The sequence below is a fragment of the Lathyrus oleraceus genome, chromosome 1, assembly GCF_024323335.1.
Source record: "Lathyrus oleraceus cultivar Zhongwan6 chromosome 1, CAAS_Psat_ZW6_1.0, whole genome shotgun sequence".
NCBI classification, from domain to species: Eukaryota; Viridiplantae; Streptophyta; class Magnoliopsida; order Fabales; family Fabaceae; genus Lathyrus; species Lathyrus oleraceus.
The window spans coordinates 301,304,138-301,323,631 of record NC_066579.1 but is presented as its reverse complement, the minus strand read 5'-3'; the positions used below and the strand labels follow the sequence as shown (position 1 = coordinate 301,323,631).

The 19,494-nt window shown below is 39.7% G+C and overlaps 1 protein-coding gene across 1 annotated transcript; it reads right to left on the bottom strand.

Annotated features, from left to right (window-relative positions):
- Positions 1-15,150: 15,150 nt before the first annotated feature.
- On the bottom strand, positions 15,151-15,924 carry LOC127104109 (vegetative cell wall protein gp1-like). The gene has a single exon (XM_051041319.1). The coding sequence runs from the start codon at positions 15,922-15,924 to the stop codon at positions 15,151-15,153; it is 774 nt and encodes a 257-aa protein (XP_050897276.1).
- Between the last annotated feature and the right edge of the window lie 3,570 nt (positions 15,925-19,494).

Here is a 19,494-nt window from a genome sequence, read left to right as displayed (position 1 = left end):
TTGGGCCTTTGAGCATGCTTCAAATATCAATTAAAACCAATCCCAAATGGCCAAATATGCTGAAAAGCCTTAAATCAAAAAGTCAAACTTTGGTCATACTTGAATTTAAATGAAACAAGTCCAAAAATGCCATTTTGATTGGCAAGGTTTTGGTGAATGAAATTTATATTTTTGGAAAGAGGAGATGAAATGTGGTTTGTAGGAAAAAACCCCACCAAATTTGGCCTTGTGGTTCATGAGATATGGCCCTTTGAAGTTCACAAATTTTTGAAATTGAATTGATCATATCTTGACAACCACACATGGGATTTGAGAGTTCTTGGACTTTTTGAAAATGGGAGAACAAGATCTTCAACTTTCATGTTGGGCAAAAATTCACTTGAAGCTTGTATCATGATGTAAGTTGAGGATCAAGAAGTTTCCATTTTTGGCAGTTGAAATTACAGGTCCACTTTCTATTTTGGGAAATTTCTGATTTTACTTCAAATTCTTCCATGATGAGGTTTGACATGATAGATGAGGCTTATACAAGCATGAATGAGCTTCTTCAAATCAATTCTATCCATCAGAACACTGATTAAATCAACAGTTGACCAAGTTTGACTTTTCGTTGACTTTTCTAGGGTTTTGCATGATTGAAGCATTTCTGATGAATTCCAAACCCTAATTCCTTGAGATCTTGGTTCCAAATGATGTCCCGAGTTATATGAACCTTTGATTATTGATCATGGTGCCCAAATTCTGCAAGAATGGCCACCATCCACTGCTATGACTGACTGTGACTGATTTTGACCTAATTGCTGATGATTGCTTCAGCTGCAAGTAACAAGGTTAAACTGACAATATTTTTGTACTTTTTGAATGATAAACATATGAAAAGCAAAGATATACAAATGCAAGGCATGCTTGGTGATCAAGAAACAACCCACAAGGCAACCTACCCACTAGGAGGGAAGCTAGGGCATGCAATGATCCTTGAGGCTATGATATGATATGATATGGGCCATGAGGGATCTTAGGGCCAAAATTGGGGTCTTACACAAGGTACGCTCACCGTGTTAACCCTTGCATGTTGTTGGCGTCCCTTTACTTCTGGGAGGGTTCGACTAACACCTTCCAACTGCCCTATGGGATGCTGACACCCACTCTATTCGACGTGGCGGAAATTACCGTCCTTTCTCCCTTGGGAGAAACTTTCGATCCAACCCTTTCGATAGAGAATACTTTTACGTTTGGTCGGGCCAACCTTTTGAACTATATCGAAGACCACCACAACAAATACTTTTCCGAAGTGCTTGACAAAGAGCACATAACTTTCCTCTCCTTGTGGCTCTCCTACTATGTCTTTTGTCTCGGATCCCTACAGATATCCAAAAGTTACATTACTCTGGCGATCCAGATCCATGAGGGTCGACAAATATCACTAGGAAAACTACTACTGGCTTCTTTGTACCAGGCTCTGGGGTTGGCAACCTTGAAACTGAAGCTCCTTTCCAACACACCTAAGGCCCTAAACCTATCGGGTCCTCTTTGGCTCTTGCAACATTAGTTAAACGCTACCTTTGAGTATCAACTAGGATACACAATGTTTGAACATCTTATGCGACTGAACAAAGACCGATCGATTGAAGGGGCCAGATTGGCTTTGACAACTTGATAGGAGACTCCAAACACCAGTATATTCATGAAATATTTGAATATGTTCATTGAAGCAGACAAATTCTCTCCTGGTATGGCATCGTGTGCTGATAGGAACTTCGGCCCCAAATGGTTCAAAGATCCCTTTCCTGGTAGCTCTCCACAAACTGCGGCTAAGTCGAACATGATATGGAAGGCTTTCCTGACCTAACCTTGCTGTCATACAGGATTGAACCAAGGTCGAAGGGATTTGGTTTCATGAGCTACCAGCCGAACCTCGTGCCTCGTCAATTTGGCCTAATCCAGATGGTCCCGAAGCCTCTGGTATCTCATGATACCGACATTGTCTGGTCTGGTCGAACGTTAACAGTCGATGACCATAGGGCTTGCCTCCTTTTCTGCCGATCCACTAATCATTACGAACTTCCAGTTTTTAGGTTCCAACAATCTTTTCCGACAACCGCTGATTTTGATGACTGGTGGAAGTCATACTACAGTCATGCTTTCCCTAGAGACCAGTTTATTCAAAACATGGTCGATGCACTTTCCACCCTCGTCGGCGATATACCGCCTCAGCATCCGTCCGTCAATGCTCCCGACCGAAAAATCCAAAAGCCTCATGTCGATGAAGCCCCTAAAAAGGTACATGTAAACTGACCTAGTTTCTTCTTTAATTGGTGTTATACCAATCTGACGATTTTCTGCTGTTAGGGTCGATAGAGGGTCACTTCCTCTACTGAACCAACTTTGGTGAAAACTCCGAAGAAGCAACAGGTGCCTTCGACCCCGCCTCCGCAGGTATGACCTATTCATCTTGTGAACAAGTTTTTTACCAAGAATTTTTTATCACTTCTTCATATGTCTCCACATTCAGGTATCTGAAGAAGTTCCTGTGGTGGAGGAAGAAAACTTAGATGGGAGTGTGCACTCCCACATTTTCTCTCCATCGAAAGCACCTCCCAGAACTCCACCTACCCCTACATGGCGGAAGAAGGATCCGACCCAAAAAACTCCGACAAAAGTGGCTCCTAGGGCTTCCCCGACAGTCGAAAAAAATGTTGAAGAGGTTCCTACCCCTAGGGATTCAGAAAGGACTCCCACTGCTTCGCCTCCTATCGATCTCCAGGTATTTTCCCATACTCCTCCTATTATTCCTGGGTTTCTTCTTGCTACGTGATCTAACACTTGTATCTTTCGGGGACCAGTGGGCTCCCCGATTGATGTCGAAGTCAAAGTCATAAATTCGACCGAACATCCTCCCACTGATGTTGTCTTAAGCCCCCAACAACAAGCTGAGTTTCAAAACGATTCCCAAGTGACTTCTCAACCTCCTACCTCTTCACCATCTCTTGATGTGAATGTGGCTGATGAAAATGCATCTGCCAGCATTCCGACTCCGGATGACATAAGGCTAATCAAACACAGGAATCCTATAGAGGCCTTAAGAAAATTGCAACAAATTTGTTGTTTATCGACGGACGCACCAACTCCATCAACTATTGCCGGTGATTCCTCAGAGCTTCATGCCGAGGTTGTCGTCATCCTTCAGCAGCTGAAGGCGTCACTCTTCGACAATGTATTTTTAGGAGCTCTTGGAAAAGATGGGTAGGTCGCTCGTGATGTCTTCAAATTTCTCGAACATCTGGCCCTCCGCGACCTTCCAACCTCAATGGTGAAGTACTTTGTTGAATTTGAGGCTTTCTTTACTCAATTCACCAAGGACTTGAGCCTCCGACAAAATGTTGATCTTCGGATAAACACGAAACTCAATGAGGCGAAGATCGAATCGGATTCCACTAAGGCTTTTAAACGGGAACTCAACGAGTTCGAGCACAAGAAGGAAGAGCGTCTTCGTCAACGGGAAGCCTTCGATCAGCAAATCTCTTATTACCAAGCTCAGATCGCTGAACTCCATAAAAATATTGATGAAGTGGAAGCGTGGAAGGCTTCTTTGGAGACAGTTGAGGGAATCCCTGAGCAGGAGACGATCGACAGTGAAGTCATAAGGGGAATATCTCATGGGGAAAGAGCCCTCAAAATCGAGGATGACATCAAGTATTTACGCGGGAAGAAAATATCTCTAGATAATAGGATTAGGCATGAGATGACCATGTTTGAGGAATTTAAATCTAGGTTCCCCATTTAAATCTTTCTTTAGCTTATTATAGGTCTGTCAACCATATTTGTGATGTCCTCTTGGGACAATTTTCTAAAGAATCAATGAAACTTACGTTTTGATCTGGATCTCTTGTAGCATAGGTTTACATTTCTTAAAGTATTTTCCATTTAATCTCAAGACCCTTTGATCCCCACCAAGTTCTTTGATTTCATACGTATTGTTAATGTACGTTCGAGTTACTTGAAATGGTCCTTCCCACTTTGGTGACCATTTACCTATGGTTCGATCTCGACGATCCATAGGCAAGATCACTTTCTAGACGTAATCATTATCAGCAAAGGTTTTTTCCCTCACCTTCCTATTGTATACCTTGGTTACGCACTCCTTTTTTCGGATCAGCATTTTGACCGCGACCAATCTTTCTTCGTCTAAATCAGCCAACTCGTCGAACATCATGTTCTAGTATTGCTCTGACTGAAGGTCATCTTGACGCTGGACTCTGATAGAGTGTAAGCATATCTCTACCGACAATATGGCATCGTGACCAAATATGATTCGAAAAGGCATCGAGTTCGTCGCCTCTTTGGGGGACGTTCGACATGCCTATAAAATTTGGTCCAAAGTCTTGTGCCAATTCTTTGGTTTTTTAGAAACATGCTTCTTAGTCAAGCTTATTGTTACTTTGTTGGCCGCTTCTACTTCGCCATTTGCTTGTGCATAGTAGGGTGTAGAGGTAACCAACCTGAAACCTGTCTCGCCAATAAATTCCTGCATCTTTTGTCCTACAAACACTGACCCTTGATCCGTGGTAATGGTCTCTGGGATACCAAACCTATACACGATATGTTTCTGAATGAATTCAATCACCGCCTCTTGATCCACCTTTACCAAAGGGATAGCTTCGACCCATTTGGTGAAGTAATCTATCCCGACTAGGATAAACTTCTATTGCTTTGACGAGGCCGGTCGAATTTCTCCAATGATGTCTAAAGCCCACCCCCCTAAAAGGCCATGGTTTGATGATAGCATGCCACTCACTTGCCGGCATATGTTGAATACCTGCGTGTCTTTGACATTCTTGGCATCCCTTGGAAAACTCGATGCAATCTTTCAACATGTTGGGCTAGTAAACCCCCTATCAAAAAAGCAACCATATCATCTTATAGCCTGCTTGGTGGGTGCCACAGGTTCCACTTTTTACTTCGTATATTGCTAAGTACGCTTCGGCATCTCCCAAGCATTTGAGTAGTAACCCTTCTGGTGTCTTTTTTAGGAATTCGTTTCCTAACCCCACGTAGCTCAAAGCCCTATATTTGGTTCTCCTGTCAATATTTCCGACTTAATTCTCCAAATATTCAATAATTAGCTTTCTCTAGTCTATTGGTGATGAACTGTTGATAGAAAAGACTCCATGTTCCCAAGCCTCCTCGACTCTAAGGGTCTCTTGACACTCTTCGTCGAGCTCCTCAACATGACTGACATTTTTTTCGAGGATATCTCATTTCAGTGGTGCACTCGACACCATTTTCTCTCGAACCTCGATCATATCTTATAACCTTGACCTAAACATCTTATACCCTGAAGCGATTTGAGCCAGCTCGTTGGCTTCCTGGTTTTCGCTCCTGGGTATATTCCTTATGTTTGTAATTTCAAATTGTTCTAGTAGCTGCATCGCAATCACAAAATACTTCAGCAAACTTCCCTTGATGCACTTATATTCGCATGTAATTTGCTCGACTACCAACTCTGAGCCCCCCTTCACTTTGATTCGAATGGCTTCCAATTCTTTCAAAAGTCAAAGACCAACTATCAAAGCCTCATATTCAGATTCATTATTGGAACACTTTTCACTGATCCTATACTTAAACTTCGTCGGACCATCTCAAGGGGATAATATCAATACCCCGACCCCCGTTCCGTATTTGCGACTCGACCCGTCGAAATATGGCGCCATGGTTTTGTGTCGACCATGTTCATAGATGGTTCGACCATGGCATGATCTACTATGAAATCCGCCACGATATGGCCTTTAAAGGTTTGAAGGTTAGCGAGAATTTTGTTAGCGCTAGTGCCCATTTCCCAATTCCCAATTCTGTTATGCATAATAGGTTTAGACAACATATGTTTAATAATATCGTAATGGAACGAAACATAAACATTAGCAGGTTTAATATATTGCTTTAGCTTCATACAGGCAAAATACAAACATGGACATAATTTTTCTATGAGGTTGTACCTAATTTCAGCATCTACCAACATTCTATTGAGGTAATATATGGGCCTTTCGACACCATTACAATCCTCTTGGGCCAACATGCTCCCTATAGTCGTATCAGATGCATTAATATATAAATTCATGCTTTTATTTCTACTGGGAGGTAACAGAATAGGAGGCTTGGTAAGGTACCCCTTGATCGCGTCGAAAGCCTCTTGTTGTTCAAGGCCCCAGTGAAAATCACTTTCCTTCTTAATTTTAAGTAGCGGCAAAAATACATTCGTTTTACCACTTAGATTTGAAATGAATCTTCTTAAGAAGTTTATTTTCCCCAACAAAGACTAGAGTTGTTTCTTCGTAGATGGAATTTTGAGGTCTAAGATCGCCTTTATCTTGTTCTAATTGATCTCTATACCTCGTCTGTGTACCACAAACCCCAGGAAGTCACCTGCGTGCACCCCGAAAGCACACTTCAACGGATTCATTTTTAATCCATATTTCCTCATTCTATCAAACGAGTGTCGAAGATGATCCCTGTTCCCTTCTTGAGATGACGACTTCACCACGATGTCGTCGATATATACATGCATGAACTTCTCAATGAAGTCATGAAAGATGGCATTCATCGCCCTTTGGTAAGTTTCTCCTGCGGTTTTAAAACCAAACGGCATGACGACCCACTCGAATGTCCCCAGCGCACCAGGGCGTCAAAACGTTGTCTTGGGGACATCTTCTTTGGCAATGAGAATCTGATTGTAGCCAGAGTATCCATCAAGAAAGCTCAGATACTCAAAACCTGCGGCCGAATCGACCAACATTTCTGCCACGGGCATCGAATACTCGTCCTTTGGTGTGGCGTTGTTTAGATCTCTGAAATCTATCCAAATTCGAAGAGTTCCATTTTTCTTGATGATGGGAACTATGTTGGCCAGCCATTCGACGTACCTTTCCGTTCTTATGAAACAACTTTTTAGGTGTCTTTTGATTTCTTGCTTGATCTTTGAAGTAACATTTAGAGAAAACCATTTAGGGTGTTGCTTCACCGGCTTCTTCACAGGTTGGATAGGCAGTCGATGCTCTACGACGCTTCGATTTAAACCTGGCATTTCTTCATAATCCCAGGCAAAAAAGTCCTTATATTCGGTAATTACCTCAACTAGTTTTGCCTTCATTTCTGACCCCACCTTAGTACTTATGTAGGTTGGTCTTTTTGTGGTTCCATCTCCCAGATCGATTTCTTCGAGGGAATCTTGCACTTACATCTTCTGGGACTCATTTTGTGGGTTCTTCTCGAACCCTAAAGGCTCATTGTCATAGATACAATCAAGCCTCCGACTTTTTTAAGCTGTTGTCTGGTCTAGTCGACCATCTTCTAGACCTTCGGCCTCATAGGCCAAATTCTGAAGTCTCTCCCTTTCCAGAACTGACTTCCTCTTGTTTTCAGCCAAATAGGCCAAAATTCGAGTCAAGCTTTTTGACTCAGCAGTCATCCTCGTCGACTGCTGGCCACCCCATAGATGGAATTCCCGTATATGATCCTGTGTCTTCATCGTACATGTCCTTGTCGAATTCCTCATCATATTGAGGGGAATATTCAGGCTCTCCCTCCTCTGGTTGGGGAGAATACTCTAGTTCCTCCTCCTTGGACTTACCCTTGCTTCGTGGTTGTCTCTCGATCTCTGACAAACATTCCACATTCTGAGTAGCTATCATTTCCTTTTTTCCCGTCGAGTCAATGGTCATGGCCACTGTCTGATTGCCCACCATTTTTCCTGGTCCTTTGACCTTTGACATCTGTTTCTTTTGTCCAGCAGTCTCCGAAGTCTTCGATTATGGAGTGGTAATGGCTTTCCCAGATTTTTTGTTTTGCTGGTGGCGTCTCCACTGTGTCATAGTCATTGGATTCTTTCCCTTGTAGTTAGGGGAGATTGTGTAGCCTCTTTTCTTCTCTGGAGATGTTGTCTCTTTCTCCAACACCCTCCATTTTGGCTTTTTTTCCCCCTTTCTAATTGATGGATTCTATCCATTTCTCCTATGGAACATCATTGGAGGAATGAAAGTCTTTGGTCGGGAAATCTAAAACTGTCTTCTATAATCTTCGTTCCGTCGAGGTGCTCCATGCCTGTCGAACATGAATCGTGGGGCAACAGGCTTTAACTCTTCCACAACCTTGTTGTTGGCCTCCAGTCTTTCGATGGTTTTCTCGTGGAACACCGCGCTACACTTTGGGCACATCATAGCTTTTGATCCATTCTCCTTCCACTTCTCTTGGAAGTCTGATAAGCTTTCTCCAGGTTGGGGATAGGCCGACTCGGACCTTCTTTCGTCTTCATGTCTGAAACCTTCAGTAGTTTCGACCATCATCACTTCAAATGATTCAACCAATGAGGTTTCTTTGGAAACCTTAATGAGACCATCAGTAGACTCTACCATCATGCACTCTAGAGGCTCTGCATACAAATCTTCTTCCACCTTCAGAGGGTCATAATCCACATGCATTTTTGGCCTTTCGCCAAACTGGAGTCTTCCTTCTTTCAGAGCTTTTTGCATCAAGTCCCTGAAAATAACACATTGGTGAGTTTTGTGACCAAGGAAATTATGAAATTTACATAATCCCCTTTTCTTCTTTTGTTCTAGGGGAGCGTCTTTTAAACACTAAGGGACGATAATCTAACCATCTTTTACTAATTGATCAAAGATTTCGTCGCACTTAGACACGTCGAACGTATATGTCTTAGCTACGTATTTGTCTATTCTCTCTTGTTCTACAAGGTTTTTTCCATTCGATGGCTTTAACACCTCGCACGCATATGGAGGTTCGTGCTTCAGTTCTGCCACATTAACCTCACTCCTGTCGACTATATCTTCGTCTTCAGAAGAGACTCCTTCGACTACGACGTAGGACACTTTTTCTTTCTTATGATATCAACCCACCTTATACTTCTCGGCTTTGAAGCGTTCGATACGTTGAACCCTATCGGCCAATTGGGCCACATCCCTAAGATACCGAGTATCTAGCTTTTTCCTTATAGAATAATCTAGACCCCCCACCGCCATCTCGACTAGTTCGTGTTCAGGGACTTGAGTAAAGCATCACGCCTTCAGTAGTCTAAACCTTGCCAGATGCTGATCAATTGACTCAGCAACCTTTCGCTTAATGCTAGCTAGTTCTAGGCTGATCTTTGATTGCCCCATGTAGAATTGTTCATGGAACAACCTCTCACACTATGTCCACATTTGGATCGACTGTGGAGGTAGCATCGTGAACCATGTGAATGCGTTTTTTTTAGAGAAGATGGGAAGTATTTTAACATCAAATCCTCATTGTTCGCTATGTCGCTTTGATACTTCAAGCTTTACCCCTATTGCAAAGAAAAAAGGTAAACTTTGTAGGATTAAATGACTTGTAAATATAAAGTGGAGGAAAAATACATTTTTGCGAGGAGAGTGACATTTTTCTTGTAAACGCTTTGATACTTCAAGCTTTACCCCTATTGCAAATGTTCAAATTGTCGCCCCTAGAATTTTACCTAACATTGGTTTAAATACTAGCTGAAAATAACCGTCTGGAGGTTACAAAACCTTCTCGTGATGCCATGTGTCGGTCCATTTCCCCCTCTCGGCGAATAACTACACACGATCTCTTTGCGTGCCCACGTTCCCCTTCACCACTAATATCCTTCGACTTCGATTGAGGCTTGCGTGTGTCGACTTGCGGAATCGTCCAACCTCCTGTCGAGGAGCTTCCGAGAGGTCCCCTAGTCGAAATTGGCCTTTTCCCTTAGCCGAAATTGGTCAGCTAACAGTTACCAGATAGGAACTGGTGAAAAAGATTAAATTTCCAGACGAGAACTAATTTTTGTTTTCCAGGCGAGAACTATTTTTACAATCAGCCAGCAAAAGGGATTCGGTTTTGAAATAGACTTACCAGATGAGAACTGGTTTTGATTTACTATCATACGATAGTTGACATTGAAATATGACCACCAGACGGGAACTGGTTTTGGTTTTCTTATTAGACGAGATCTGACTTACCATATGAGAACTAGGTTTTTTGTTTGTCATACGAGAATTGACTTTAAAATGGACTACCAGATGGGAAGTGGATCAACTTCCTGACAAGATCTGGGATTAAAATAGACTACCAGATGGGAATTGGTATTTAGGAATGGGTGTGAGCGTAACTCACGATTTGTGTTATGCATGATATGACATTGACCTTTGTGCAAACGGTATGTGATGATTCATGTAATGATGAATGATGATGTTTTATGCGATGACTTAAATGTTTCAACAAGTTCCCCTAGGGTAGTTTGTGGATGGTTAAGTCTTAAAGAGGTTATTTGTGTAACAAGGTTGTTTGTCAAAAGGTGGTAGGGTCTTATGCTAGCATGACCTTCGACACTCATGTCGAATTCGATGGTTGCTGATGTACGACCGAGTTTTCTTAGGCAGCTTGAAAGTATGGAGAGGGTTTCCCCCTAAAGTACCATATCTTTGCCCCTATTGGTAGGGTCTTTGAAGGAGTTTCCTGATTAAGAACTTGGATCCCTCCATGCTATGATATGACCCTGATATAGACTGCCCCAATATCTGAATCTTGAAAGGTCTTCCCCTGATCATTAGGGCCTGAAGGTGATTTGACCTAGCTTGGCCAATTATTTGAATGTGTCTCCCCTAATCAATAGGATCTTCAGATGATTTCCCGTGATTATAAGGATTTTCTCCTGACCGAAAAGGGGAAAAAAATGTTACAATGGATGAGATCGAAAATTGAGATCGAAAATTGTTACAATTATGGTGTGTACAATGGATGATTTTGGCCATGACGTTGGAAAGAATGAATATATGAAAATGTGGTAAGACAATGTGGTTAGCGATGATTCAACTAGCATTTGGATTCAATTTAACAACAATTTTGCTGAGGATGCTTTCATAGTGAACCTAACTTCAATTAGGTATTTTAAAGGATGTAATATGAGTTGGTTCACTATTTATGAAAAAAAGGATATAAGGCTCAAAATTTGATTTAACCCAACCATTCTCCTTTGATGTTCTCCATTCCTAAATCGAATTAACTCAAAGGATGCATTCAATCAGCAAGATAATTTTGGTAGTCATGCCGATGGAGGTAGATATAGTGGTTGAAGCAATGATGATATATTTGAGGTGGCAGTTGCCTACTTATGTTTACAAGCTTGTTTCCATTTTTTCTTTTTTACATTTAATCCCTATTTTTGCATGAATCAATTCTTTTAAATTTGTGGTCCATCGGGATGCCCTATCTTTTGCCTAAGTCAACTTTTTCAACTTTTTTAACTTATCAGGGTTTTTTGTGTAACAATTCTTGTGTGATTTTTCTTTTGATTAAAAAAGGTTGTGACTATCATGTTAACTATTATGAGTTTTATCTTTTCACTGCTTCCTCGATGTTGGATGACGTGTGAGAGGGAGGAGATATGATTTGGAATGGTTCTCTTGAGCTTAGAATGCACCATCGAATTAATTGAAATCTACCCTTCCCCTTGTTAAGATTAAGCTTTTGATAAATAGAAAGAACACTAAATTGAGGCTCGAAGGGGCTGATTACGGATTATCTCATTATTTCTCTAGTGTTTGGGAAGTAAAACAATGCCTTACATTTTTAACAAGGTCTTACTAGTAAAAGCATACGTCAACAAATTCAGTTATTTCGTTTACATTATTATCCTTCTTATGGCGAGTTATGCCATAAGAAATAGTAAATACAAAAGAATTGTCCAAAAAAATGCATTCTCATATTATTGAAATTACAGATTAAACTGTACACATTTAAAAACAAACAATACTTAACAAGAAATAAATTACAACTGGAAAAAAGCCGAATGATCCTAGGCCCGAGCTTCCTTGTTGACCCACTGACTTTACGAGATACTTCTTGACATTCTTGCACTTGTCAAAGTAAGGGGTGAACATTCACCAATGGGATTCCTCCTTCGAAATTTAACTGATTGTCGTCGATCAGGTCTTTGACCTTGTGTTTGGGAGCCCTACAGTTTTCCATTTTATTCCCTTGCGAACTAGCATTATACACACATCTAGAGTTCTCGTCATAACTGGGAGGATAGGTACAAGGAGGGGCATCAAATGGTATTGGCTCCCCTAGGGCACTTCTGAGCAAGTCTTGTAGCAATTGACCATAAGACATTGGTATAGGGTCCAAATTCCTTCCAAGCTTCTTTTTTCATGGCGGAACACATTGATCTATTGACTGATGAGGCGCATGAGGCTGCTGCCAATGAGGCTATTTGTGCGAATTTTGTTGTAGTCACCATCCAGGGTTATTGTATTTTAGGCAATAGGTAGGCTTGTTGCTGGCATGGTGAAGGGTTGCCTGCTTTCCTTAATAGTACTTGCATGCCCAAGTTCATTTGAGTCTTTAGCTGGCTGAACTCCTCTTTCACTAGTTTCTGGCCTCTCTTGAGTTCCTACATAGCTTCTCGAGACATGCTTCGAGTTTGTTCATGAGTATCAAGAAATCAGCTAGCGCGAATTAGGTTGGAGAAGGGGGAAGAAATATGATTTTTTGTTTTATAATTTGCAAATGTATGTAAATGTATGCAGATGAATGAAAATGCATGGGTATGAAAAAATATATTATGTTTCATTTTTAAGGTATGCTAAAATTTTTTTTATGCAAATGCAATGTATATGTCACATGCGGATTTATTATAGTGACGGGCATAAGAAAACACATACGAGTTTATGGATAATGAAGGATATAAAAAATCCTTATTTAAGGAGGCTCCCTACGATAGTTTGGTTCTAAATCTTTAATGCCCAAACCCCTCACAAGGGTGGCTCTAGGATTTATAAGACGTTCTTAGAGTCGTAGACCCACCTTGAGAATATCGCAGCCTTGACAAAGACTCGTCAAACAGTGATACCCTCAAGATGATCTCTTATAGGTTAGGTCTCTGTATCAACTCCACAAGGCATACATCTTCCAGGTCGATGCGAACCATCGACTTCAAGGTTCTAAGAAGGTCCATAGAGTCACGAATCCTACTTGAAACATTATCACCTTAACAAAGACACATCGAACAACAATACTTCCAAGAGGCTCTTCTCTAGGAGGTGTCTTTGTACCATCCCTATGAGGCATACACCTCATGGGCCAAAACTACACAATCACCTTCTTAATCCTAAGTTTTTCTTAGACTCGGGTGTATAGCCTATCTCGCATAGCAATCCCCCATCAATATATATATATATATATATATATATATATAATATATATATATATATATATATATATATATATATATATATATATATACTAATATGAAATGATACAAAATAAAAACATAAAAAGGAAAACAAGAGAAAATAATAAAAGAAAAGAAAACAATAAACACACAAAACACTCATCCTAAAACTAAAGGGAATGGGCTTTGAAGGTTGAGAAAAACAAGAAATGGGGGTTTGAATTGTTTTAAATGATAATAAAAACTTTTGAAAATAAAACACACGCGAAAAGTAAAAGCTATCATACCAAACTTTTTATCCTGGTTCACTTGAAATTCAAAGTTACTCCAATCCACCCGGCCAAGGTGATTTCTCCTTCAATAAGAACCTAATTCATTAATCTTAAGAGATTACAAAAAATGAGCAACTAAGAGGATAAAGATATCTTAGCCCTCTCAAGTTTACACACTTTACAAGTTACTTGAGGAATATTCAGCAATTAAAGAAAAATTACAGTAGTGCTTAGTGCTTCTGGGTAAGAAGAAATTACACAATCTAAGAACAAAAGAAATGTTCACACTTTAGAGAAACAACTCGTATGCAAGGAGAATGAGTAACAGATATGAGATTAGTTTCAGTATTCTAGTGTGTTTTTTTTTTCTTTTGTGAAGATGACCATCCTATGTATAGGGGTTTGATGAAGGGACCGTTGGATGAAAGGATCTTGGCAATGATGGTGATTAATGTCATTAATCTCTGTGTTCTTTCTATAGCAGTTTGGGGCGCTTTAACTTTCTTTCAAAAATAGATTCTTGCCATAAGTGGAAGGCTTCGTAACTAAGACTTTACTGATCATTTCTAAATCAGAGTGTTCAATATTCAGAGTTTCTATTCAGCATATACATTTTCAGATAGTTGTTTACAGCTGACTGACTTTAGAGGTTGTTGATGTCTTCCTGATTGATTACGTCAGAGTGTGAAACCTTCAGATCCTAGAGTGCGCTCTTCCACTTCAGAGTGTCTGATATCTCTTTCTTCGTTGAGCTTTGTACGCTTCCTTTGTTCAGAGTCAGAACTTCTGCTTGGGTACCTTCTAAGTGGTCATTCTGAACTTGTGTTTGTATCTGATATATGTCTATTTGGCCTCTTTTTGATTAGAGTCCTGAACACTTAGATAAATTTTGTTAGGTTACCATTTTGTTTCATCCTTTGTTATCATCAAAATCTTAGAGATGAATTGTAGACACTGAATTTTGTTCTTACAATCTCCCCCTTTTATATGATGACAAAAACTTCAGAGTGATGATGAAACAATGATACTATCAGCATGAATAGAAAATAACATCTCAGAGTCAGATGAGTGACGACTCCCCCTGAGATAGACCATAAGTATTTTTCAGAAGTTCTTACCAGATTTTCCTTGTGTGGCACCTAGTTTTTACCTTAGTTGTTATCATGCGTAACTTAGAGTTTTCATGATAGATTAATGTGCGCAGTGCAGCAAGAGGCTTAGATATATTTTCATCAGAGCTGTTTTTATTCTCCCCCTTTTTGTCAGACTCAAAAAGACTTAGCACATAAAAAGTGGTCAAAGGAAACAGTTTCATATATGAGAAAAAAGGAGGTACATATAAGCAGCAATTCAAAATAGAGAGAACACGGAGTACATAGCATAAAAATGAGGAAAGCAACAAGCAAAGCCTAAGTTCCTTCGGAGGCAAAGGCATCCTTTGGAGCAACTGAGTTAGCAGGTTATGAATGTTGTTATTGACAGAGTCCTGTAGATCCAGTCTTGCTCTCACTATCTGTTGCTCCTTCTGCACCTCTTCTAGAGTTTTCGAGACAAGAGGAGAAAAATCAAAGTGAAATTGCTCCCCCTGAGTCAGAGCATCATTACTTGCCTTTGCAACTTCTTTCGCAGCTATGTGTGTTGTCTCTTCAGCATCAGCTTTTACTTTTGCTTCCGCTTCAGCAGCAGCCGCAGCAGCACAGCCTTCTCTGCAGCTTCTCTGACCCTTTTCTCTTCTTCTAGACGAGCCTTCTCTTCTGCTTCTCTTTTGGCCTTCTCTTCTGCCTCTCTGACTAGACATGCCTGCAGCCTTTCTCCAGCTTCTCTAATGAAGTCGCTGCGGACTTGTTCAAAGAGGCCTTTCAGTTTTAAAACCTCAGAGGTCATCCATCTGATCACTCTGTTATAGTGAATCCTCACTGCAGAGGGATTGTCACTAATACCAGAATTTTCAGATAGCGATCTGATCTTCTCCACTAAAGACTCAACAAATAAAGTAATTGCTTCTTCTAGGGTGGGGAAGGTAGGTTCTGGTTCAGGAGTGGGGGATGGAGATGCCGGTGGTGTGTGGGTAGTTTCAGTGGGAGGTTCAGAGGTAGGGATAATAATGTTTTCAAAGGGTGTTACAATGGGAGTTTCAGATGGTGGTGTTATTGGTTGTTTTGATGGTGGCGTTGTTGGTTGTTCAGATGGTGGTGGTGTTGGTTGTTCAAATGGTGGTGGTGTGGGTTGTTCAGATGGTGGTGTTGTTGGTTGTTCATGTGGTGGAGGAATGTTGGCTTCTGGTTCAGATTTTTGTTGTGTGGCAAGTGCACGAGCCTGAAGTTGAGCCAAGGTGAGAGATTGGGGATCATAAGGTTCTGAGTCAGAGGAGATGGTGTAGTAAGGTGGGGATGAGGGTGTTGAAGAGGGTGGTGAAATTGGTTCATTGAACATTTCTGGTTCAGAGATGGGTAAGGTTCTGGTGGTGAGGTTAAATTTTTGGAGAGGGAGAGATGAGAGGTTAGAGGAAGGTGTTTCAAAGTGTTTGATGAGAGGAACTGGGAAGTTATTCCGTTGATTCCATCTGTTTAGAATAGTTGTAGACGAATTGTTGCTAGGAATCCATTAAGAATATAAAATTGTTGAAGGATGAAGAACTTTGAGGATGCTTGAGAAAGAGGGAGGTTTGTGTAGGATGTGAGTGAAAAGTATGAAAGTGTGAAATGTGAAAACTAAAAGTACAATTAAAAGACATGCAAAACGACAACGTTAGATAGAATATGAATAGTTAAAATTAATGATGGCACAGGAAAAGAGTTGACATGCTTAGGGGAGACATTGATTATAGGTAATGATAGAAGTCTAATCCATAAATCAGCACACTGCTCAATAAGATCTCAAGGGTCTATCTCTTAATTTCTGCTAGACAGTTGTCTAGAAGATCCAAGGTCAGACACAAGATGACCCCACATGTTGATCTATCTGATATTCAGGAATACCAAGGGATTGGATCCTGAGAATTTATGATTCAAATGGCTTCTAATTGGGAGAATTATTAGAGTCAGATTCAGATACCAGATGTTATTTTCAGAGCCTTATTTTGCTATTTCAGAGAAGCATGTTTGATTCATTCTGGACAATTTTCAATTTTCAGGTGTTTCAAGATGAATGAGAATCTATCTTCAGTGAGGGGTTTTGTGAAGATATCAGCCCATTGATGGTATGTATCTATAAATTTTAAAGATATTACCCCTTTCTGAACATAGTCTCTGATAAAATGATGTTTTATTTCTATGTGCTTAGCTCTGGAATGCAAAATAGGGTTCTTACTTAAATAAATGGCAACAGTATTATCACAGAAGATATGAACGTTACTCTCATATATCTGAAGGTCTTCTAGTTGATTTTTCATCCAGAGCATCTGAGTAGTGCATACTGAAGCTGATATATATTCTGCTTCTGCAGTAGAAAGAGCAATGGTTGATTGCCTTTTGTTGGCCCAAGATATAAGATTGTTTCCCAAGAATTGACAATTTCCAAATGTGCTTTTATGTTCCATTTTGTCCCCTGCATAATCTGCACCATAATATCCAGAGAGCCTATACTCTAATGTTTTCTCATACATCAGGCCAAGGTTAGGTGTTCCTTTCATATACCTTAGGATTCTTTTAACTCTTGTTAAATGAGATTCCCTTGGATATGATTGGAATCTGGAACAAAGACATACACTAAACAGAATATCTGGTCGAGTGGCTGTCAGATAGAGAAGAGACCCTATCATACCACGATAGAGCTTCTGACAGACCTTTTGACTTACTTCTTCTTTCTCTAGAATGCAGGTTGGATGCATGGGTGTCTTTGCTGGTTTGCATTCTGACATTTCAAATTTCTTCAGAATGTATTTTATGTATTTACTTTGATATACATATGTAGCTTTTCAGAAAGAATTTTAGTTCTTGCATTAAACTCATTTCAAATTCTGCCTGCATTAGCTCAAAAAATTCTTGACAAACAAAGGGGTTAGCTGAACCAAAAATTATATCATGAACGTATATCTGAGATATCATGAGATCATTTCTAATGTTTTTATAGAAAAGTGTAGAGTCAACCTTTCCTCTAATAAAGTCATGTTATAGAAGAAAGTTGCTTAGTCTTTCATACCAAGCTCTAGGAGCTTGTTTTAGACCATACAAGGATTTTTTTAGTTTAAAAACATGTTTTAGACATTTAGAGTTTTCAAAACCTGGAGGTTGATGAACATACACTTCCTCTGACATATAACCATTAAGAAATGCGCTCTTGACATCCATCTGATATAATTTGATGGAGTGATTTACCGTGAATGATACAAGTAAGCGAATGGATTCTAACCTGGCAGCTAGAGCAAAGGTTTCGTTGTAGTTAATGCCTTCTTGTTGACTGTAACAATGTGCCACCAGTCGTGCTTTATTTCTGACTACTTCTCCCTTTTCGTTTAATTTGTTTCTGAATAGCCATCTTGTTCCATTGATATGAATTCCTTTTGGCTTTGGGATCAGATCCCATACGTCATTCTTTGAAAGTTGATCAAGTTCTTCTTTCATTGCCAGAATCGACTCATTTTCTTGAAGTGCCTCATCATAGGAAGTAGGCTTAATCAGAGATACTAATCCCAGAGGAGTTTCTTCAGATACTTTGAATGTAGACCTTATTCTGACAAGTTCATCCTTGTTTCCCAAAATCAATTCTTCAGAAATGTTTGGACGATTTCTTGTTCTTTTTTGAATAGTTGAGATTTCAGTTGTTTCTGGATTTTGCTTTTCAGCTTCCTCTGATCCTTTAGTCTTTTCGTCAGAACCTACAAGAGTTATCTCCAAATTTTCAAGTTTTTCAACTAACATTGACTTTTCAAAGTCAATCATATCATCAAATCTGAAATGTATTGATTCTTCCATAATTTTGGTTTCTGTGTTGTATACTTTGTAGCCCTTAGAGCGTTCTGAGTATCCTAACATAATAATTTTTTGTGCTTTTGAATTAAACTTGTTCAGATGTTCTTTAGTGTTAAGAATAAAGCAGGAGCATCCAAAAGTATGGAAGTAAGAAATGTTGGGTTTTCTTCCCTTACATAGTTCATAAGGAGTCTTCTCCAGAATAGGTCTTACAGAGATTCTATTCTGACTATAGCACGTTGTATTTACTGCTTCAGCCCAAAAGTGCTTAGCCACATTTGTTTCATTAATCCTGGTTCTGGCCATTTCTTGGAGTGTCATATTCTTCCTCTCTACAACCCCATTTTTTTGTGGAGTTCTAGGGAAGGAGAAATCATGGGATATTCCATTAGTATTAAAAAGTTCTTCAAAGAACTTATTTTTTGAATTCTCCACCATGATCACTTCTGACTCTGATGATTTTAGAGTCAAATTCGTTTTGCACTTTAGAACAGTAGCTAGTGAATACAGAGTGAGACTCATTTCTTGTGCTTTAGAAATTTTACCCATGTCCAACGACTAAAATTATCAATAATGACCAGTCCATATTTCTTTCCATTGATTAAAGCTGTCTTGACAGGTCCAAATATGTCAATGTGGAGAAGTTCCAGAGGCATAGAGGTAGAAACAACATTTTTATTTTTAAAAGATGTTTTTGAAAATATTCCTTTATGACATGCCTCACACAGAGCATCTGAAGAAAGCTTCAGTTTAGGTAGACCTCTGACTAACTTGAGTTTATTTAGTTGAGGAAGTCTTCTCATGCTAATGTGGCCCAAGCGTCTATGCCATACCCATTGCTCTTCGTTTACCGACATTAAACATTTTAAATTTTGATCTTTTAGATCTAAAAGATTTATTTTGTAAATGTTGTTTTTCCTCTTGCCAGTGAATAGGACTGTTCCATTATTCTGATTAATTGCTTTACATGTTTTTTGATTAAAGATTATATTATAACCGTTATCACTTAATTGGCTTATTGATAACAGGTTATACATTAATACTTCTACATATAGAACATCAGATATAGAAGGAAGAGATCCATTACCAATAG